We start from the raw sequence: 23,677 nt of genomic DNA, 5'->3' as shown, positions 1-23,677 counted from the left end.
GGTAAACCAGCAATAGCTCTAATCATCATTATGTAGGTTTGCTGGTTTATACCAGCTGAAGACGTGGCCCTCTCTTATCAGTCACTGTTTATTTTTTCTCCATCAGATTTTTGGCACCATTCCTATATCATCTTCTCTTTTGGTATTAATACTATTCAGCATTTATGGGTCTAGTCTGGCTCTCAGTGAATTCAGTGGCAAAACTTCCATTGATTTCCTTGGGGGATACAGGATTAAGCCATATGAAATATAATTATTTTATATTCTGAAAGCATTGTACAAACAGTAATGGAGAAAAATGACTAGTGGTTGACATAAAAGTTGTATTTGTCATAGTGATGAGAATATATGTTTTAACACTTAGTATTTTTTCACTTTAATCATTATTTTGAGGATTTGATACACATTACAAAAGGCATTATATGATACTGATATAATATAGTATAGTAATATAGCATAGTATAATAGTAATAGGGATGGTGTCCCTAACCTCTGTTTGCCAGAAGCTGGGAATGGGCAACAGGGGATGGATCACTTGATAATTACCTGTTCTGTTCATTCCCTCTGGGGCACCTGGCATTGGCAGGATACTGGGCTAGATGGACCTTTGGTCTGACCCAGTATGGCTGTTCTTATGATACACCTTAGTGATTGTTAGACAAAATGGCAAAGGCCTTGTGGATGCCATCAAGACATAACATTTGACAGTAATACACAGCCAGTCTTGTCTTGTAAGCATTAAGTTTGTAAAAAGAAAAACAGTATATGAGAGAAATATTTTTCAAAATAATGAAATTATTTTGATGTCACTTACACCAGTTTTACACATGGGTAACTATTTATTTCATAGGAGTTACTTTTGATTTAAATCAGTCAGAAAGCTATACCAGGTCCATTATGTTTTAAATCAGATGATAGTTACAAAGTTTTAAGATAAATCTTTAAAATGTTTTAAAAGAAACATTTTAAAGAGAAACACATCAATCATTCAAGTCTATTCTAAGACTCAACTTGAGATTTCTAAGAGTACAGCTTTGGGACTATATTGACTTCCAAAACCTCTCTCAGTATCATTTCACAAGACAGCAATCATCAAAACAAAACAGAGAAGCATTAAAAAGTAAAGGAGACTCAATATTGTACAATCGATACATGTTTAAAGCTCCAATCACGTTTTTTTTTTTTAATTTATTTACCCTTGTGTCTATCAACTGTTTGAAATTGGATGTTGCCTAAGGTGCAGAGGAAGATGTGGGATCATTTTTAAGTCATTGCATTATTTCTCTTTTATAGTCACAGTATGACTTTTATTTTCAAGAAAAAAAAAACCTGTAAAATGTTGGCTTGTCCCCAGCCTACAAAGGACCCACTGCCAGACCCAAAATCTTTTTACAGGCACTTTTCTTTTCCAGACATAAGCAAAACTACAAAACAGTTCCTCAGAACGTCCTGAGCTATAGCTCCCAGGAGATTTTTCCGTTTTGTCTCTTTCATTCTCTCCTGCTTCAGGGCCTCCTGCAGGATTCTTCCTTGTTCTTTTGACTGAGTTCTACTTCCCAGGGCTTTCTCCCTGGAGACCTTTTTTCCCTACCAGGTTCCTATTGCCTCCCCTAACAGCCTCTCCCAAGGAACTCCCTGATGCTCCTGCTCCCTGTTTCTCTTCTGGAATACCAGACCCGGGCCTGCCTCCCTGGAGTCTGTCCCCTTGTTTCATGAGCCTACTCTACTCTCCAGCCACAACCCAGCTTGACTACGCTCCTCCGCAGCCGGCCCTTGCCTTTCTCCCCTTCCCCCCCGTGTCAAAGCAGAGTTGACTGGATAGTCTATAGCTGCCACCAGCTATACTCCCCTAAATAGCTAGCAGTTCATATTCTCTTGTTCTGTCTTGTGTCTTTCAGGTGACGTAACAACACCTTTCTAATACAATCGCATTTCCCCCATATTTTTACTAAATAACATAATGTAACTTTTCCCTTCCTTTACCAAAGCCCTTACAAACACATAAAAGGTGATCAGTTACAGCACGCACATAGCCCAGCTTTGTGGTTGTTTATTCGGAAAAAAAAATTGTTTAAGCCATAATGGCCAGTCAGTACTCTAAACAAAATCACTTCATTTGTCCAATCAGGGCCCTGAAGTATGTCCTTATCCTCAACTCTAGAATACAATTCAAAAATTCCTCTTCCTCTTTTTTCATTGATCCAAATTTTTGGCCATTCCTCTTTTAAATTTTTCTTCACTAGGCTTTTGAATTGCTGCTTACTCAAGGGTATTTCTGTGTCAGTCCGTCCATTTCTTACAGTGCTTTTAGCTGCCTTGTCCACCATTTCATTCCCTGTTATCCCAATATGTGCTGAGATCCCAACTAATGCTACCTGTATCCCCATCTGTACTAACTCTATTTAGTGCTGTCAATTAATCACAGTTATTTCACGCTATTAACTCAAAAACATTTATAGCAATTAATAGCATTTTAATCGCACTGTTAAACAATAGAATATCAGTTGAAATTTATTAAATATTTGGATGTTTTTCTACATTTTCAAATATATTTATTTTAATTACAACACAGAATACAAAGTACACACTGCTCACTTTATATTATTATTTTTTATTATAAATATTTGCATTGTAAAAATGATAAACAACAGAAACAGTATTTTTCAATTCACCTCATACAAGTACTATAGTGCAATCGCTTTATTGTGAAAGTTCAATTTACAAATGTAGATTTTTTTTGTTACATAACTGCACTCAAAAACAAAAAAATGCAAAACTTTATTGCTTCCAGGTCTTCTCAGTCCTACTTCTCGTCTAGCCAATCGCTAAGAGAAATAAGTTTGTTTACATTTACAGAAGATAATGCTGCCCACTTTTTATGTACAATGTCACCAGAAAGTGAGAACAGGCGTTTATATGGGACTTTTGTAGCTAGCATTGCAAGGTATTTACGTGCCAGATATGCTAAACATTCATATGCCCCTTCATGCTTCAGAGTAACAGCCGTGTTAGTCTGTATCCGCAAAAAGAAGAACAGGAGTACTTGTGGCACCTTAGAGACTAACAAATTTATTAGAGCATAAGCTTTCATGGACTACAGCCCACTTCTTCGGATGCATATAGAATGGAACTTATAATGAGGAGATATATATACACACATACAGAGAGCATAAACAGGTGGGAGTTGTCTTACCAACTCTGAGAGGCCAATTAATTAAGAGAAAAAAAAAAAAAAAAAAACTTTTGAAGTGATAATCAAGCTAGCCGAGTACAGACAGTGTGATAAGAAGTGTGAGAGTACTTACAAGGGGAGATAGAGTCAACGTTTGTAATGGCTCAGCCATTCCCAGTCCTTATTCAAACCGGAGTTGATTGTGTCTAGTTTGCATATCAATTCTAGCTCTGCAGTCTCTCTTTGGAGTCTGTTTTTGAAGTTTTTCTGTTGTAATATAGCCACCTGCAGGTCTGTCACTGAATGACCAGACAGGTTAAAGTGTTCTCCCACTGGTTTTTGAGTATTTTGATTCCTGATGTCAGATTTGTGTCCATTAATTCTTTTGCGTAGAGACTGTCCGGTTTGGCCAATGTACATGGCAGAGGGGCATTGCTGGCACATGATGGCATATATCACATTGGTAGATGTGCAGGTGAACGAGCCCCTGATGGTATGGCTGATGTGATTAGGTCCTATGATGATGTCACTTGAATAGATATGTGGACAGAGTTGGCATCGGGGTTTGTTACAAGGATAGGTTCCTGGGTTAGTGGTTTTGTTCAGTGATGTGTGGTTGCTGGTGAGTATTTGCTTTAGGTTGGGGGGTTGTCTGTAAGCGAGGACAGGTCTGTCTCCCAAGATCTGTGAGAGTAAAGGATCATCTTTCAGGATAGGTTGTAGATCTCTGATGATGCGCTGGAGAGGTTTTAGTTGGGGGCTGAAGGTGACAGCTAGTGGTGTTCTGTTATTTTCTTTGTTGGGCCTGTCTTGTAGGAGGTGACTTCTGGGTACTCGTCTGGCTCTGTCAATCTGTTTTTTCACTTCAGCAGGTGGGTATTGTAGTTTTAAGAATGCTTGATAGAGATCTTGTAGGTGCTTGTCTCTATCCGAGGGATTGGAGCAAATGCGGTTATATCTTAGAGCTTGGCTGTAGACAATGGATCGTGTGGTGTGTCCTGGATGGAAGCTGGAGGCATGTAGGTAAGTGTAGCGGTCAGTAGGTTTCCGGTATAGGGTGGTATTGATGTGACCATCGCTTATTAGCACAGTAGTGTCCAGGAAATGGACCGCTTGTGTGGATTGATCTAGGCTGAGGTTGATGGTGGGATGGAAATTATTGAAATCATGGTGAAATTCCTCAAGGGCTTCTTTTCCATGGGTCCAGATGATGAAGATGTCATCAATGTAGCGCAAGTAGAGTAGGGGCGTTAGGGGACGAGAGCTAAGGAAGCGTTGTTCTAAGTCAGCAATAAAAATGTTGGCATATTGTGGGGCCATGCGGGTACCCATAGCAGTGCCGCTGACTTGAAGGTATATATTGTCCCCAAATGTGAAATAGTTGTGGGTGAGGACAAAATCACAAAGTTCAGCCACCAGGTTAGCTGTGACATTATCAGGGCTACTGTTCCTGATAGCTTGTAGTCCACCTTTGTGTGGAATATTGGTGTAGAGGGCTTCTACGTCCATAGTGGCCAGGATGGTGTTTTCTGGAAGATCACCGATGGATTGTAGTTTCCTCAGGAAGTCAGTGGTGTCTCGAAGATAGCTGGGAGTGCTGGTAGCGTAGGGTCTTAGGACAGAGTCTACATAACCAGACAAGCCTGATGTTAGGGTGCCAATGCCTGAGATGATGGGGCGCCCAGGATATCCAGGTTTATGGATCTTGGGTAGCAAATAGAATACCCCTGGTCGGGGTTCTAGGCATGTGTCTGTACGGATTTGTTCCTGTGCTTTGTCAGGGAGTTTTTTTAGCAGATGGTGTAGTTTCTTTAGGTAATCCTCAGTGGGATCAGAGGATAATGGCCTGTAGAATGTGGTGTTAGAGAGCTGTCTAGCAGCCTCCTGGGCTAGATGGACCTTTGGTCTGACCCAGTATGGCCATTCTTATGTTCTTATGACTGCCACTGCTGGGCATACATTCCAGATCCAGTTTCAGCCCCTAGCTCCTTGGCTTCCCCCCCTTTTTAAGTCCTGTACCCAACCCAGGTGTGGCAGGGTGGAGCTAATTAAACAGGACTGGCTACCCCCTGGCTTCCTGGTCCTGCAAAGATGGCTGGTCACCATTTTACAACTATTCATATAATTTAAAGCATATGACCCTTTTCAATTTACTTTTTAATTTTTTCTCTGAGTTTTCATGACAATTTTGTTATGTACTGTATTTATATTTTATAAATATTATTTGGGTGCCCTGCTGAGGAAGAATCTGACATCCAAAAGCACTACAGTGTGATTTTTAAGGAGTATGTATCATATTATGTCAACCTGGTAATACAATATACATCGCAATACCGAAGGTAAAAAACAGTTCCTATAAAAGAGCACAATCACAGTATATGACTTGAAGCCTAAGAACACTATAGAGAAAACAAAAACTAGAGACTATTTCAAACTCAATATCTTTGACATGGAAATCGTCATTATAGTGACATGATTTCCACCATACTTGATAGCATTTGGTAATGAGAAGAAAACATAAGACGGCAAAAAAGTCTATCCCTTCCCCAACTAAATCCTCTCTCCCTACAAAAAGCCTGGAAGAGATGCTCAGTTGCTCTAACCCACATTTTGAGTTTCATTGCAATGCAGAACTTTTACAGCATCTATAATTTCCCTTATCCTATAAAGACTTAAGCACATGCATATCTTTACATGTATGAGTAGCCCTATTTACTTCAATTTGCATAAATATGCAAATGTTTAAGTCTAAAGGATCAGGGTCTTGGTTTTCTAAGCCATCACTGCAGGAGTAACCATAGCCTTCCATTCTGACAAAATTATCTTTTGCTAGTCCAGCAGAGCCGTGTCACTAATACAAATATTTGTAACCATGTTGATGGGGAGCCTTGAAGTGGCTTTCTAATATTAACAAAGATAGTATAGAAAAATGGTTCATAGAAACAATAACATGGTTGCTATAAAGGAAGAGTTGTGTCCAGTACCTCTGTCCCCAGACAATTATAGAACCATAGAAATGAAGAGGCTGGATGGTACCTCCAGAGATCATCTAGTCCATCTCCCTCCCCATGCTGCAGCAGGATTAAGCATACATAGACTATCCATGACAGGCGCTTGACAAACTTGTTCTGAAAAACCTCCAGTGACAGGGATTCCACCCCTTTTTAGGTAATCTGTTACAATGCATACTTATCCTTACAGTTAGAGAGTTTTTCTTAATATCGAACCTAAATATCCCTTGCTATGAATTTATGGGAGCATTCTTGTAGTTACATCACACAGAATATCATCCTTTGACTTCAATGGGAGCTTCACACTTGGAGCATCTGCAGGCCCAAGCTGCATAGGTATTAAATTCCCTGACCTGATACTGTAGCCCTAGCATTTGTGAGTAACAATTTTAGCTCTCATCAATTTTAAGTAAATCCTGCTCTTCCCACCACAACTCCTGTGTGGGCCTTGAGGACCTTCAGTAGAATGGAACTGATGTGGGTACATTGCACAGGGTGGCCAGATGCTGGGAGCATGCCTATGTAGCCTATGTTCAATGTGTTACACTTTCTTCCCTCCAAGTTAAGCACATGATTAAGCATTTTTACTGCATTGGATGCATTGGAGCCTTAACACTGTAGTTAATGCCCAGTGATGGTGGTAGTTACACAAGGATTACACACTTCTGCATACAATGGAGGAGAATCTGTGGGGCTGGTGGAATTGCAAATACATAGACTAACCAGAACTCTGTTCAGGAATGCAGCACATGCATGGGCTACTGCATTCCTGCGTCTGGCAGAGGGGAAGAATTGCTTCCTCCACCTTCAATTACTGGTTCAACCTATGGTACACAGGCTTGGTGCAGGCTACAGGATTTGCCCAATTGTAAGTGGACAAGTAATTTGGGTTGATGGTTTTGAATTTAAGAGATCTTTGTCTCACATATGATGTGACCATTGTCATTTGCCTTTTGATACCTTTTCATATGTCATGACCTCACCAATATTAAGTGCTATAATCAGCTGGTACAAATTGGCATAGCTTCATTGACTTAGTGCGAGCTACACTGATTCATGCCAGCTGAGGCTCTAGTCCATTGACTTTTCGCTCCTTTGCCCAGCCATCTCACCAATGCTCAATGCACTTGTTTCTGTTTAGAGCAAGTAGTTTCCAGTATTCTCCTGTCTGTTTGAAATTAACTAACAATAGGATGATCTCCTTTTGAAAGTATTTTCTGAATATATTCTCATTACTGTGTTGCTATTAGTCTCATTTATGGACAGACAATACTTCATTCAAGCACAGTTGTTGGAATAGCAGTAATGCAATAAGGCCAAGCCTCTGTTACAGAAGTAAACTGTGGGGTAGTACTAACTGCCTACAGTCAGTTTATTATAGAAACTACTTCTATTTTACTTCCTCCTTTAGGCTCTTCAGACATATCAGAGTGATCCCGCCATGAGAAGGATGCTAAATCAGCTGTATTTCTACATCATGCCAGTATTTAATGTGGATGGATACCATTTTAGCTGGACCAATGTAAGTAGTTTGGCCAATGTTTCTGAAAACATATTAAGATCCAAAAGATGGAATGCCTATAGACAGAAGTCTCATTTGAATGCTGTAATGATCTGATCCACCACTTTATTATATGTAACCTAAGGATATAATTGACTTGTAAGAAAGTTAAAATACTGCACTGAGCATCTTCAACATAGATGATTTGTTATATGTACATAGTTGTTTTATCAACATGTAGTCAATTATTTTCATTATTTTAAAAATTATAACTAGGATCGATTTTGGAGAAAAACAAGGTCAAAGAACTCACAGTTTCGTTGCCATGGTGTAGATGCTAATCGTAACTGGAAAGTGAAATGGTGTGGTAAGTCTGGAAATAACCTGAATGTGGATAACAATGTCATCCTGCATTTAACTGTCCAGAGCACTGAATAGATCAGAAAATTCTACAGCAGCAGTAGCCTCTCCATAGTTAAGACTGAAGCTAGTGTCCCATTGGCCAAACCATGGCTCACGAGCCACATGCGTTAAAGTGCAGCTCACGGTGCACCCCCTGCCCATTCCCCATGTTCCAGATGGGGGCGGGGGAGCTCAGGGCTTCTACCCTGCAGCAGGGTGGTGGGGCTAGTGGCTTCTGCCAGAGATGACTGGTGCATGCTGAGAGTGGGAGACACAATTTATAGGTTTGCTCCCCCGAACAGCTTAAATCACACACTCCTTACCCTCAGCAGCCCCCAGGTGTTAGCTCCATGTGGAGAGGCAGCAGCAAACACCTGGGAGCTTTAGGGAGGGGCCGCTCCTTTAGCTCCGCTGGGAGAGGCAGCAGCAAAAGCAACTGCTCTCCCTGCAGCTCCCAGCTGTTTGCTGCTGCCTCTCCCGAAGGGCATAGCTCCCAGTTTGCCAGCTCCAGCAGCTGCCATGCAGGGAGGGGGTCCTGTGGCACCATGTGACTGAGCAGGGCCAGTAAACCCTGGCAAAAATCTTGGGGGGCACATGACCTCCTGTGCTCCCCCATGCATTGCCTCTGGCTTCTGCCCAGCGGGAGGGGGGGTCTTGGGACTTCAGCCCCGCAGGGCATGCCTGCCAGGGCTTGGGCCTTCAGCAGTAGTGAGGCTGAAGCCCCCAAGCCCCAGCAGGCACGCCACAGCTCTTGAACTTCTGAAGATTGTCCTTTGTGGCTTGGAGGATCAGTAAGTTTGGCCACCCCTGCATTATATTGTAGGCTGGATTGTGAATGTTCCTCCTAACTTCTCAAAAAAGAAACCAAGTTTACCAGGTGCCACATCTCACCCCAAGGTAGAGTTTATCTGGGAAATTTGGTAAAAATGGAGAAAGAAGTTTTAATGTTAGGAGTATGCACTAATTGCTTTGCACTGCTCCAGTGATGCAAAGCAGCTGTAAACCCCGTTTGGATATGTCTACACTAAGAAATTAGGTCGAATTTGTAGAAGTTGGTTGTTTAGAAATCATTTTTATAAGGTCGAATGTGTGTGTCCCACAAAATGCTCTAAGTGCATTAAGTCGGCGGACTGCATCCACAGTACCGAGGCTAGCGTCGACTTCCGGAGCGTTCACTGTGGGTAGCTATCCCACAGTTCACGCAGTCTCCGCTGCCCATTGGAATTCTGGGTTGAGATCCCAGTGCCTGATGGGGCAAAAACAGTGTCGTGGGGGATTCTGGGTACATGTCGTCAGTCCCCCTCCGCCCCCCAGTGAGAGCAATGGCAGACAATCGTTTCGCGCCTTTTTTCCTGGGTTACCTGTGCAGACGACATACCACGGCAAGCATGAAGCCCGCTCAACTCACCGTCACCATATGTCATCTTGGTGCCAGCAGACTTGGTACTGCATTGCTACACAACAGCAGCTAATTGCCTTTTGGCAGTAGACGGTGCAGTATGACTGGTAGCCGTCATCGGCTGTCTGGGTTCTGGCAGACGTGGGACTGCATTGCTATACAGCAGCAGCTCCTTGCCTTTTGGCAGCAGATGCTGTATTACGACTGGTATCCGTTGTCGTCGTACTCCTCAGTGAGTTCAGTCAGAGGCGCCTGGACAGACATGTTTTGTCTCCTGGAGACTCAGTCCTGCCGGCAGTCCTATTGAACTGTCTTGACGATGATGGCTAGCAATCGTAATGCAGCATCTTCTACCAAGCACCCAGAAGATGCCGATGGCTATCAGTCATGCTACACCATCTGCTGCCAGCCTAAGATGTAAAAGATAGATGGAGTGGATCCAAACAGTAAATGGACCAGATTTGTTCTGTATTCATTTGCTTCCCCCTCCCTCCGTGAAATCAACAGCCTGCTAAACCCAGGGTTTTGAGTTCTATCTTTGGGGGGGGCCATTCTATGTGACAGATGTTTCTGTTTCTCCCTGATGCACAGCCACCTTTATTGATTTTAATTCCCTGTAAGCCATGTCGTCACTCGCCCCTCCCTTCCTCCCACCATCAGACAATAGTTTCGCGGCTTTTTTGAGCCCAGACACCATAGCACTGGGATCATGGAGCCCACTCAGATCACCGCGGCAATTATGAGCACTATGAACACCACGCGCATTGTCCTGGCATATATGCAGAGCCAGAACATGCCAAAGCAAAACCAGGCGAGGAGGCGATTGCAGCGCAGCGACAAGAGTGATGAAGAAATTGACAGGGACATAGACCTCTCCCAAAGTACGGGCCCCAGCAATGTGCAAATCATGGTGTTACTGGGGCAGGTTCATGCTGTGGAACGCCGATTCTGAGCCCGGGAAACAAGCACAGACTGGTGGGACTGAATCGTGTTGCAGGTGTGGGATGATTCCCAGTGGCTGCGAAAGACGATAGACGGAAACCATATCCCTATCTTGTCACCAGAGCACCAAGCCACCGAGTACATAAACCGAAAAGGGTACTTTTCAATGCTGCTGCAAGCCCTGGTGGATCACAAGGGACGTTTCACTAACATCAACGGGGGATGGCCAGGAAAGATACGTGATGCTCGCGTCTTCAGGAACTCTGGTCTGTTTCAAAAGCTGGAGAAAGGGACTTTCTTCCCGGACCAGAAAATAACCGTTGGGGATGTTGAAATGCCTTTAGTTATCCTTGGGGACCCAGCCTACCCCTTAATGCCATGGCTCATGAAGCCGTACACAGGCAGCCTGGACAGGAGTCAGAACCTGTTCAACTATAGGCTGAGCAAGTGCAGAATGGTGGTAGAATGTGCATTTGGACGTTTAAAAGCACGCTGGCGCAGTTTACTGACTCGGATAGACCTCAGCAAAACCAATATTCCAATTGTTATTGCTGCTTGCTGTGCGTGCCACAATATCTGTGAGAGTAAGGGGGAGACATTTATGGCGGGGTGGGAGGTTGAGGCAAATCGCCTGGCTGCTGTTTACGCGCAGCCAGAGACCAGGGCAGTTAGAAGAGTACAGCAGGGCGCGGTGTGCATCAGAGAAGCTTTGAAAACGAGTTTTGTGATTGGCCAGGCTACAGTGTGAAACTTCTGTTTGTTTCTCCTTGATGAACCCCCCCCAACCCCCAGTTCACTCTACTTCCCTGTAAGCTAACCACCCTCCCCTCCCCCCTTCGAGCACCGCTTGCAGAGGCAATAAAGTCATTGTTACTTCACATTCATGCATTCTTTATTAATTCATCACACAACTAGAGGGATAACTGCCAAGGTACCCCAGGAGGGGTAGGGGAGGAGGGAAATGCCAGGTTGGGTGGGGGAGGAGGGAAGGACAAGGACACACTGCAGTTTAAAACTTTAAAACTTTAACTCTTATTGAAGGCCAGCCTTCTGATGCTTGGGCAATCATCTGGGGTGGAGTGGCTGGGTGGCCGGAGGCCCTCCCACCGCGTTCTTGGGCGTCTGGGTGAGGAGGCTATGGAACTTGGGGAGGAGGGCTGTTGGTTATACAGGGACTGTAGCGGCAGTCTCTGCTCCTGCTGCCTTTCCTGCAGCTCAACCATACGCTGGCGCATATCAGTTTGATGCTCCAGCAGCTGGAGCATTGACTCTTGCCTTCTGTCAGCAATCTGATGCCACCTATCCTCTTCAGTCTGCCACTTGCTCTCTTCAGCCCGCGATTCAGCCTGCCACCTCTCCTCTCATTCATATTGTGCTTTTTTGCACTCTGACATTGACTGCCTCCACGCATTCTGCTGTGCTCTTTCAGCGTGGGAAAACATCTGGAGCTCTGAGAACATATCATCCCGAGTCCGCCGTTTTCTCCTTCTAATCTTCACTAGCCTCTGCGAAGGAGAAACATTTGCAGCTGGTGGAGGAGAAGGGAGAGGTGGTTAAAAAAGACACATTTTAGAGAACAATGGGTACACTCTTTCACGTTAAATTTTGCTGTTCACATTACACAGCACATGTGCTTTCGTTACAAGGTCGCATTTTTTCTCTTATATTGAGGGCCTGCCGGTTTGGTGTGAGAGATCACTCACGCAGTGCCAGGCAACAGATTTCGGCTTGCAGGCAGCCATGGTAAGCCACAGTCTTTTGGCTTTTTTAACCTTCATAACATGTGGGAATGGTTTCAAACAGCAGCGCCCTCATTTCCCATACCAAGCACCCGTTGGGTTGGCCATTTAAAATGGGTTTGCAATGTAAAAGGAGGGGCTGCGGTTTCCGGGTTAACATGCAGCACAAACCCAACTAACTCCCTCCCCCCACCACATCCAATTCTCTGGGATGATCACTTCACCCCTCCCCCCCCCACCATGTGGCTAACAGCAGGGAATATTTCTGTTCAGCCGAGCAGGAATGGGCCCCCCTGAATGTCCCCTTAATAAAATCACCCCATTTCAACTAGGTGACCTGAATGATATCACTCTCCTGAGGATAACAAAGAGAGATAAGGAATGGATGTTGTCTGCATGCCAGCAAACACCAGGACCATACGCTGTCATGCTTTGTTATGCAATGATTCCAGACTACGTGCTACTGGCCTGGCGTGGTAAAGTGTCCTACCATGGCAGACAGGATAAGGCAGCCCTCCCCAGAAACCTTTTGCAAAGGCTTTGGGAGTACATGAAGGAGAGCTTTCTGGAGATGTCCCTAGAGGATTTCTGCTCCATCCCCATACACGTTAACAGACTTTTCCAGTAGCTGTACTGGCCGCGATTGCCAGGGCAAATTAATCATTAATCATTAAACACGCTTGCTTTTAAACCATGTGTAATATTTACAAAGGTACACTCACCAGAAGTCCCTTGTGCGCCCTCACGGTCTAGGAGCACGCCTTGGGTGAGTTCAGGGGTTACTGGTTCCAGGTCCAGGGTGATAAACATATCCTGGCTATTGGGGAAACCGGTTTCTCCACTTCCTTGCTGTGAGCTAGCTTCATTGTCTTCATCATCATCTTCCTCGTACCCAAAACCCGCTTCTCTGTTGCGTGCTTCTCCATTGATGGAGTCAAAGCACATGGTTGGGGTAGTGGTGGCTGCACCCCCTAGCATGGCATGCAGCTCCGTGTAGAAGCGGCATGTCTGCGGCTCTGCCCCGGACCTTCCATTTGCCTCTCTGGCTTTGTGGTAGGCTTGCCTTAGCTCCTTAATTTTCACACGGCACTGCAGTGCGTCCCTGTTATGGCCTCTGTCCTTCATGGCCTTTGAAACTTTTTCTAATATTTTGCCATTTCGTTTACTGCAACGGAGTTCAGCTAGCACTGATTCGTCTCCCCATATGGCGAGCAGATCCCGTACCTCCTGTTCGGTCCATGCTGGAGCTCTTTTGCGATCCTGGGACTCCATCATGGTTACCTGTGCTGATGCACTCTGCGTGGTCACCTGTGCTCTCCACGCTGGGCAAACAGGAAATGAAATTCAAAAGTTCACGGGGCTTTTCCTGTCTACCTGGTCAGTGCATCTGAGTTGAGAGTGCTGTCCAGCGCGGTCACAATGAAGCACTCTAGGATAGCTCCCAGAGGCCAATACCGTCCAATTCTGTCCACACTACCCCAAATCTGACCCGGAAAGGCCGATTTCAGCGCTAATCCCCTCATCAGAGTTGAAGTAAAGAAACCGGTTTAAAGGGTCCTTTAAGTCAAAAAAAAGGGCTTCGTCGTGTGAACGTGTCCAGGCTTAATTCGATTTAACGCTGCTAAATTCGACCTAAACTCGTAGTGTAGACCAGGCCTTTAAGAAGCTAAGTAAGCCAGTTTTACCGCTTGCTTTGTGTTGCTAGAATGAGCTGGTGCACAATGGTGAATGTGGCTCATGGTGTAACTGATCTGTTTGTTTGTTTTTAATTCCTACCCTTTTTATTTATGTTTCTAAAATGTTTTGGTTTAGAGACTTCAGATATTTTGCTGGCCTTGCTGAGACAAAGTATCTTTTAGTAGTTCAAGGTGGCTATTAGTGGAGGTTTATAAAAGAAACAAAGAGCTACTTTTAATTTTATAGAGATTAATTTTAAACTCTATTATATAAATATTTATAACAGAAACTGACCTAAATTTTGCTTTAATATAGATTAAGTTCAAAATAATGAATTATAGCAGATTATCAGAAACGGATCCCTTGAACTGGAAATGGCATTTTATAATCTAGATTGTAGAGTCTTTATACATGTAAATGGGTACATACCTATATATTCAAGTAGTGGTGTAGTAGATAGGACATTAGACTGGGACCTAGAAGACCAGGGTTCTATTCCTGTTTGTTGTGTGGCCTAGAATAAGGGTAAGTCTTTTCACTTGAGTTTCCCCTCCTTCTGAATTGTCTATTTAGACTGTAAATTCTTAAGAGCAGGAATTGTTTCTTATTATGTATTTATACAGTGTTTAGCACAACATAAGAACTTAAGAATGGCCATACTAGGTCAGACCAAAGGTCCATCTAGCTCAGTATCCTGTCTTCTGACAGCGGCCAATGCCAGGTGCCCCAGAGAGAATGAACAGAATAGGTAATCATCAAATGACCCATTCCCAGCTTCTAGCAAACAGAGGCTAGGGATACCATCCCTGCCCAATAGCCATTGATGGACCTAGCCTCCATGAACTTATCTAGTTCTTTTTTGAAAGAATGCCCTAAATCTGGGGGTCTGATCCAGCTTGGAGCCTGCAGATGCTACTGTAATACAAATAGTCTCATTACTTGCGGTGAGATTAGTTGCATGAGGAAATGCTCAGTCGTTGCTAGGAGGAAGGGCTCCACAGTCTGCCATCTAGTGATTTGTTATTTTTATCTCTACATAATTTAGCAAATTTTATGGAGAAAAGTAAATTGGGCAAGCAGTATTAATCATAGTGATGGCAAGTCAGGAAGGACAGAACAGAAACATTAGAAAATCCAGTAAAATACACTTACAGTTTTTGACACCATCTTTTGCATATATTATGAGCACTTAAATCTACTTGTTTAAATTTTATACTGTTGCTTCCATTCCTCTTCTCCCATACTGCCTATCTTGTTAGTATTTCTGCTTTTACCATCTCACTCCCTCCAACCCAATTCCAGTCCGTTACTTCCCACTTGTTTCCTGTGCTAGAGCCTAAACACATGGGCCCATGTCCTGAGCTGTGATAAAGAAGCACTCGACAGTGCTTAGGAGGGACGAGGCAAAGGCCATCTTTGTGCTTCCCTGATTTTGGACAAATCTGTGCTGTTCTCTAGAGCAATTTAGAGCAACTTTAAGGCTACTCTAAGACTCATTTACACAGAGATATTCAGGAAAATTAATCCAAATTAACTAACTGTGTGAATTTCAAGTAGATAAGTTAAACAGCGTTAAACCATGGTGTGGATGCTCTTATTCAAAATTAAAGTGGCCTTAATTTGGTTTAGCTTTCTCCATTTTGGAAGTGAATTAAGGTAAACTTAATTGATGACACTTTAATTCTGAGTAAGGGCATACACACGTGGGTTTAATGTGGTTTAATTTTCCTGAGTGTCCTTGTGTAGACAAGCCCTAAATGGATACCTGTGGCCCCAAAGGGCTTTTCTGCCACTCTGGGATCACTAAGGGCTTGTCTACACTTGAAACACTTCACCAGCACAGTTGTAGCGCTGCAGTTGTGCCACTGTAGCATTTCATTGAAGACAGGAAGGGTTTCCCCATTGTCACAGGTAATACACCTCTCGAAGAGGCAATAACTTGATCAATGGAAGAATTCTTCCATCAACCTAGCACAGTCTACATGGAGATTTAGGTCAGCTTAACTACGTCCATCAGGAGTGTGGATTTTTCACACCCTTGAGTGATGTAGCTGGGTTAATCTAATATTCTAGTGTAGAACACCCCTAAGTTGGACCACTCACTCCACTGGCTGCAGGGAGGGGGTTAGTATAGGAGCAGCTATAACAGGTCAATGCAACCTGAGAATCCCCCATGTAGGGGAGAGAGATTTCCAGAACTGACCCCCAGATTTAGGGCAATTTTAGGGTATAGATGCAAAGCCGAACTAATCCAAAGATACAGCCCATGCTGTTGCATCATTCTTTGCTTAAATTTATGACCACTAGCAACAGATATTTTGAAAAACGAATGTATGTGCACAAAAGAAACTATTGCTTTCACGTTGGAGTGGGCAGGTCTCTTGTCATATCGTTGGAGGAATATTTTATTGTATCTTATCATATTATTAATACTCACACATATTTTTTCAGTCCCCAATTGATCTATCTCAGTTTCCCTTAACTCCCTTGCCCCTCACCTCTGCACTGAAATAAAAATTCCTGTTCCTTGGTTCTGGAAGACATTTGTCTTTTCTGAATGAGTGAAATCTTTCTTTTCTATGCAGAATGGATTTGTTGCCCTATAACAATGCTATCTGGACTGCTTTGTGTATTATGACTATTATTTATTTAGTTCCTGCAATGTCCTTTGCCCTATACAGAACAAAACCAACATATCCCTGCCCTGATGGGCTTATAGTTTAAGTCAGAATTCATTCCCCATGTTCATTCAGTCCTACTGCTCGCTCCACCAAATACATAGACTGCTCCCTACTGAGACCCCAGTCCATCCTTAAAGGGACTTCCATACAAATAGCAATTTACTGATCTTCAGAACATCCCTTTGAAGAAAATATTTTTTTCAGAAACAAAAAATGAAACTGATTAGAAGTTCAGTATTTTGCCCAAGGATAAACAAATCAGTCAGTGAAAGAGACAAGATTAGAACTCTGAAGTTCCTTACTCTAAGTCGCGTGCTCAGTCTTCTCACTACTCTGACTGAAGTGGAGGTGGAGGATTATCATATTTCCATGCTTACATTGTCCTGATCTGCTTAAAGTTCTGCACTGTGAATTCTCATAAGGTAGATTCTAAAACTTCTTAATTGGGTCAGTTGTGTTTACAGTTTGCAGGCAGAGTTTGAAATGCATATGGGTGCCTCTGGGTACGTACGTTGTGAGCACAAATCCTATTTATGTGTAGTACCTGCTCAAGTGTGACACCCAAATGGCTGGGTACCAGGAGTTTCTTCTTTGAATTAAGTGACACTGCTGTGCCACCGTCTTTTCTTTTCTCTTCTAATGTAGCTCTTTGATGCTATATTTTACTCTGTTGCTTTGTATTCTGTGAAGACTGAAAAAGGAAATTTATCAGTGATCTTAGTAAATTTCACTTTGCAGCCTGTGGCTCATGGGAAACACAATTATTTCTTTAAGTTAAAGTATGGAGTGGGCAACCAAAGTCAACACTAGAAGCAGCAACAGTTTTAAAGTATAGAGTGTACAGATTGCAAGCTCTTTAGGACAGGGACTGTTATTACATGTGTGCATTTAACACCTAACATAATGGTCTCCTGATCCTCATGCAGATCCATTAGGCACTATTTATAGTATAAATAATATTTAAAAAAAAAACACTAGGCAAATACTTAGGGACAAATCCTCATCTCATAAACCAAATACAATGTAAAGGGCTTCACTAACACTTAGCATAGGGTGCTGGGAGTTGGGGGCAGAATTTCCACCCAAGGCCTGCTATATAGCTGGGCTGTGGAGAAAATTACCTCATACTGGCAGAAGTAGGAGATGCAAGCAAGTTTGGGGCTTGTACTGTTCCTTATCTCACCCTTAATCCCACCTCAATGCTTCTGTACGAAAATGAGCTCTATTAATTTCAACACTTCCACACTGTGTGAACACAGCATTTCCAGTTTATTTTGGGCCTTGCACATCTGCAGTGTGTTCTGAAGGATTTGACTGTCTCAATAAAACACTGCAGGATACAAAAATCAGGCAGATGGTTGACATTTAATGTATTTCTATTTTCTCCTTGTGACTGTAGCTTTGACACTTGATAGTAGTTGACATTAACTGTATTTCTCCCCCTCCCCCAATTCTGTCTGTAACTTTGAAGAACTTCCAGTATGGAAACTCATAGTGAGCTCATTGCATTATCCGAAGTCATTCATTCACAGGACAACTTCATTATAAGAAGAGAGTTTAGAAAAATATATTCTTATACAGAGAGAGGGAAAACTAGAACCTGTTCTTCATCCTGTTTTCTGCACTGGTTCTATGTGAGGGAGGAGCCTTCTTCAGGGTTGTTCAGTCAGCATGTAGGCATTATTAAAACTAATTTATGGTATAGATATGGGTTTATCTGGAAGCAGGAGGTTACACCTTGTTTTTATTTATTATGGACAAGATTTCTCTCTGGCAATGAAAGTATAGTCATGTCAAGGCACTATTGAAATGCATTTTTAAGTTCCTCTCTTTAATCTACATTACCTTAAAAGTAGATCTGTTCTTCAAAACAATTTTCCTACAGTAAAGAACTGAATAAGAAAATTTTCTTACCATTGCCTATTTTGGCAAAAGTTGTGCAAAAAATGTGATGGGTTTCACAGAGAGATTGTTTGGTATTTTTATTTAAAACAAAACCAACAAACAATCTCAGTAGTTTCACAAGGTTTGGGTTTTTTTAAAATTGGGACACAGATTTTGCCTAAAACTAACCTGCCAGGCTAGACATTTGAGGATTTCCCCCCAACATACAAGAATATCGAGGGTGGCAATAAGATGTCAGTGGCACCTACACCAGCCACCCCACCTGATTGTAGGGAGACAAGGCTAGAAAAAAGGGCCACATCCATGGATCCCTTATGCTAGTGAGTTCAGACTTCTGGAACTGCTCCTTGGGATTATAGAGACAAGCCTTCAGGCTGCACTAATTTATGCCAGGGACCCAGGAGGCTGCAGGATCAGGAAGTGCAAAAGTCACCTCTGTACCCTTCCTCCTGAGCTGTACTGAGCACTTCTTAGCCTCAGCTCAGGTTCTGGGCTTAGCCTGAGGTAAATGAAGTCTGTTTTCACATGACAACTACACATTTTAACAGAGAGCTGCAGAGCAATAACACTATGATTACCATATTCCTTGCTACTGCCAGGGTCTTAAGTACTTTTTTCATAAATTTCTTTTGTATGATAAGTGTCTTTCACTTTAAGTGGAAGGAAACCAGGGCTTTGCAGGAATCCTTAATAACATGAAATATAATAGTAATGGCTACTCAGCTTGATACCTAAAATGGGGTGGCACTTACAGAAGTGATGGAAAAAAGTTACCAGCCCCAACTGCAGATTCAAAAATGAATATAGCTAAGATCATGAGCTGGGATTTGAAAAGATAGCTATACTTAAGCAAACCTGGGTATGCAGTGGTTATGGTGAGGACAGATGGTTTGCTCCCTGCAGAGCAGATGGCCACCAAGTCATCTAAGTCTCAAGAGCATCCTATCTAAACGTCTTGTCAAATATTACAGCTACAAGAAATAGCTATTTTCCAGAGTCCCAAAGAGTTTGCACTTTCTTGATATTTCATCTCCAGTTACAGCATTAAATGAATCATGAAAATAAACATATCTCCAATAGTAAACAGGGTAATCTCGTAAGATCCTAGATTCTTATAATCCTACTGTAAACAGTGAAATTCAGTTTGCGTGAAGAATGGAAGTTCTGAATTGGTCAATGTATTGCTATGTGCCAGTTGAAATTCCAGTTTCCTGGGGGAGGCCTGTGTCATCTTTGTGGCAAGGATATATGCATAGTGGATAAAAGTGCATTCCATTCCACTGATTTCTTGGCTGTTTGCTTCCATTCATTCTTTTCAGGTAGCAGGTTCTCTGTGTTTTCAGAAGTAGGATGGCAATTTGTGTGCTGTTTTTTAGGCTTCTCCATAAGCACAAGGTAAGCCAGAATTAGATTGTTACATGCGGTTTGTGAACACTCACTGCTATTTTTCTTTTTCAATGTGTAGATGAGGGGGCTTCCTTTCACCCATGTGATGATACGTACTGTGGTCCCTTTCCCGAGTCTGAGCCTGAAGTAAAGGCTGTAGCTCACTTTCTTCGCAAACGCCGGAAACAAATAAAAGCCTATCTGTCTTTTCATGCATACGCTCAGATGTTGCTCTATCCATACTCTTACAAGTATGCAACAATTCCAAATTTCAGCTGTGTGGTAAGTGCAATAGTTCTTGGAGATTACATCCCTTCTATGCTATTTCTGTTATTGTTTAGAGAGCAGACCTGGTTCTCTAATATGTCATATTTAGCGATATTTATTTCAGCTCTATTTGCAGTCTTATCCTGGTTATGTAACCTTTACTCTAATTGAATTAATGGTGACTCACTTAGAATGGGATAGTTTCTTCCATCAATCTCTATAAAGTAATTTATAGGCTAATCAGTGGAGTTTTAATTAGTGTTATCATAAATTATTAAATATTAATGGAAGCTGTTACTAAATCCCCATGCACCTAGCTGAAAGTCTATCTCTATATGTTTGAAAGAACTAAAGAGGTATAAATACTTGACAGAAAAAAGATTTGATATTTTAAAGTTTGAACTTATTAACAATATAGAAACCTATCAACTATTAAATTTCATCCAGAAATAAAGCTTCTAACCCTTAATATTGCAGCTCACTGAGCTAATATTGTTACCTTCTTTGATCTGAGCAATCTGCCAATATTTAAGGTCTTGTGGGTTGTTTCCTTTAGGAGAAATTGATGATGGAGTCAGGGGTTTTTCATGCAATCCTGTTTCTTTACAAAGCTTTTATAAAAGTCCAGTTTCCCAGACTTCGTATAAAATTAAACAGGGGACAGTTTCTTTGCTTACTGTACCAAGCCTCTTTTCAGCCAGCACTTTGCCCAAAGATCTCTCCCTCTTGACTTTCTCTCAAGGCCATATTATTGGTGCTTGTCTTGAGATCTGCTTCTGTCCACAGACACAAACCCCTCCACCAAATAATACCCACCTGCTGCATTTGCATTTAGTACCCCACAAAACCCCCTCCACCCACATAGCTCAGCTTCTGACCAGCCTTTCCCGATGCCTCTTTTTTGGATTGTGGCTCCTATTATTTCAGCTATCTTACTCCAAAAAGGAGCTTAACAGCTCCTAACTTTTATCCTGAATGTAGGGCGCTATCATACTCACCAGCTTCACTTAGGTTTTACCCCTCCTCCATCATAATACAGTACAAACTGAATTCTCTTAGTTGCATGGATCTGGAGTATGGACTAAGGGGCTCAGTAGCATTTATTTGGGGGGCGGGGCATTAGGACAATTAAAAGATCTTTCCTGACACTATTTCTGTTAAGACTTATTTGCTCCAACTCCTGAAAATTTCCTGTGTCTGATGTCATGCTTGGGAAGTGGAGCAAACTATCAGTGATTCAAGAAGCCAGAACAGCTAAAAATGAGAATTATAAGGAGTTGCAGCATGACCAAACATTTAATTTGCAATGCTTCAAGATGTATTGATTTTCAATATTTAAAATATCCATCATAATCAAATATGGTAAGATTTCAGCTCACTTGAACTTTTGTGAAGAGCTGTACTGAGGTGGAAAGCAGAATTATAATGAAGCTTCCATCCCATTTATCTCTCTCCTGTGGTTGACTGAAAGCGCTTTATTGGTCCAGATGGATTTCATGTGTTGAGGTTGGCCAGCAAGTGAAAGCTGTTCCAGGGGCCTCCACATGCATGAGGGGTTAGGAACATTTAGTGTAAATAGGGTCCTTAATTATTCCTGATCAGAAAGCAAAGATGCTTCTGTCCAATTCACTACACACTAGTGTGCTGTTGTTTCAGTTAAAGTGGTAAATTATTCAGTGATGCTTTGAAACTGGAGTGCAGTATATTGGTAACAACGTGCATAAATATTCGGCTCCAATTTAGACAACTCCCTTATTAAGTTTCAATTGAAACCTGTTATGTTAAGATCTTTAAAGGGAAGTTGGACTTCAGTTATTGTTTGGTAAATGTCTGCACCAGTTATTTCAATCTGTAGGGTTTTTTTAAAGTTTAATTTACTAGTCATATTTTTTTCTATACAATCCTTTGTTTCAGTATTCGCAGCTCCCTTTGCTGAAATCTGCTAATATTGCAAGTTCTCAGGGCCTGCTCTTGAAAGACTCTGGGAATTTTGATTGCTCAGTATCATTCAGGATCAGACCTATATAGCATATGAAGCATTTCAAAATTGTTCCCTTCCTTCTCTATGTGTGACACAAACAGATTGAGTGAACACATTGCTGGTAGCCTGAGAACTGTGCACTCACTACATCCAGGTGTTTGTTTCCCTTATATTGGAAGCATATTATGGTCATTTACCATGGACCTTCACTCAGTTGCCACATCTGAACAGGAATCAGTACAATATTATCCTACTTTTAAAATAATATTGCAATAGAATTTCTCCATAATGTTTTCAACAGTTTTTTTTTGGGGGGGGGGGCATTATTTGATATACGGGTCCTTGGAACCTTGAAATTGAATATCAATTATCAATATTTTCTCCCTTACAACACCACACCAGGATGTATGTCATGGAAGATCATTCCTCAGTGGTAGGTCACCCATGTGAAACCACAGCATTTTTCCACTCCCCTACATGTATTTCAGATGGTGGATTGCAAGCACATATCAGAGGAGAAATAGGCCCAAGTGGCACCCCCACCCTCTTTCACAGATCTCAAAGAATGGCATGTAGCTGGGGGGTCTCTGTATTTTGGGGTAAGTGGTTGGGCAGGAGCGGAGCTGGGAAATGGCCAGTCTGCACAGGATCACTCCCATCTCCAAACCTGTTGAATTTCCCACAGGAGCTCATTATAGCATTAACTTCATTTCCTAGCTCCATGCATTCTCTCCCCCTTATGGGACTGGGAGAGAAATGAGCACACGCTGGGAACCTCTTGCAGCACAGTTCTTCCACTACAAACCAACAGAGGCAACTATAAACCAAAAAAGACCACTTGCAGGATTCTAAGTTAGTGTACTGGAATTTCTTCTAGGATAAAAAGTAGTTTCTGCTCCAGTGAAAGGCCACATATAGGAAGAGCTGCATGCCCAGTCCAAAACAAATTTTCTATAACCTACTTGTTGGACAAAAAAAAAAAAAATGTAACACTGGAACCCATATGGGGTATCATTAAACAATTACAACCCATGGTCTGTGAAGAACACATCCTGAAAGAAATCTTCCCATTTTCTGGCCTTCAAAAACTCCCCACAGTCCAAGATCCACAAACACAAAGCAGTACCAGACCTTGCTATAACAGAGGCAAAAACCTGCAGACATCTCCATTGATACAATAATCAACACACCCTTCAAGATCCATGTTCCCTACACATACCTATCACAACATGTGGCATATCTCATCCAGTGCACTAAGTACCCGAATAACAAATATGTGGGTGAAACCAGACAATCACTATACTCTCCAATGAACTCACAAACATGATAAAAGACAAAAACAACCTATCATCCATGTGTAAACACTTTTCACAAAACAGTCACTCCATATGTGACCTCTCAGTCCTCGTCCTCAAAGGAAACCAGCACAACACCTTCAAAAGATGAGTCCCGAAGCTTCAATTTATAACTTTGGTAGACACTAAAAATCATGTAACTAATAAAGACACTGGATTTATGGTTTATTACAACAATCCATAACCCACTAACCCTACTTTTTTGTCCTCTGAATGCAGAGGTGTTACCTGGCCACATTACCTTGAATGGTCTTCTAAT

General features: G+C 42.2%; 1 protein-coding gene across 1 annotated transcript in view; it reads left to right on the top strand.

The window, feature by feature from the left end:
- Positions 1-23,677, top strand: part of CPA6 (carboxypeptidase A6) — a 113,798-nt gene that overhangs the window by 84,203 nt on the left and 5,918 nt on the right. The window contains exons 7-9 of the mRNA XM_034759448.1: positions 7,595-7,705; positions 7,961-8,051; positions 19,895-20,097. Of these exons, the coding sequence (XP_034615339.1) occupies positions 7,595-7,705; positions 7,961-8,051; positions 19,895-20,097 (405 nt within the window). The remainder of the gene's footprint in view (positions 1-7,594; positions 7,706-7,960; positions 8,052-19,894; positions 20,098-23,677) is intronic.

The sequence above is a fragment of the Trachemys scripta genome, chromosome 2 (assembly GCF_013100865.1).
Source record: "Trachemys scripta elegans isolate TJP31775 chromosome 2, CAS_Tse_1.0, whole genome shotgun sequence".
In the NCBI taxonomy this organism is placed as follows: domain Eukaryota; kingdom Metazoa; phylum Chordata; order Testudines; family Emydidae; genus Trachemys; species Trachemys scripta.
This window is presented reverse-complemented; position numbering and strand designations above follow the sequence as displayed.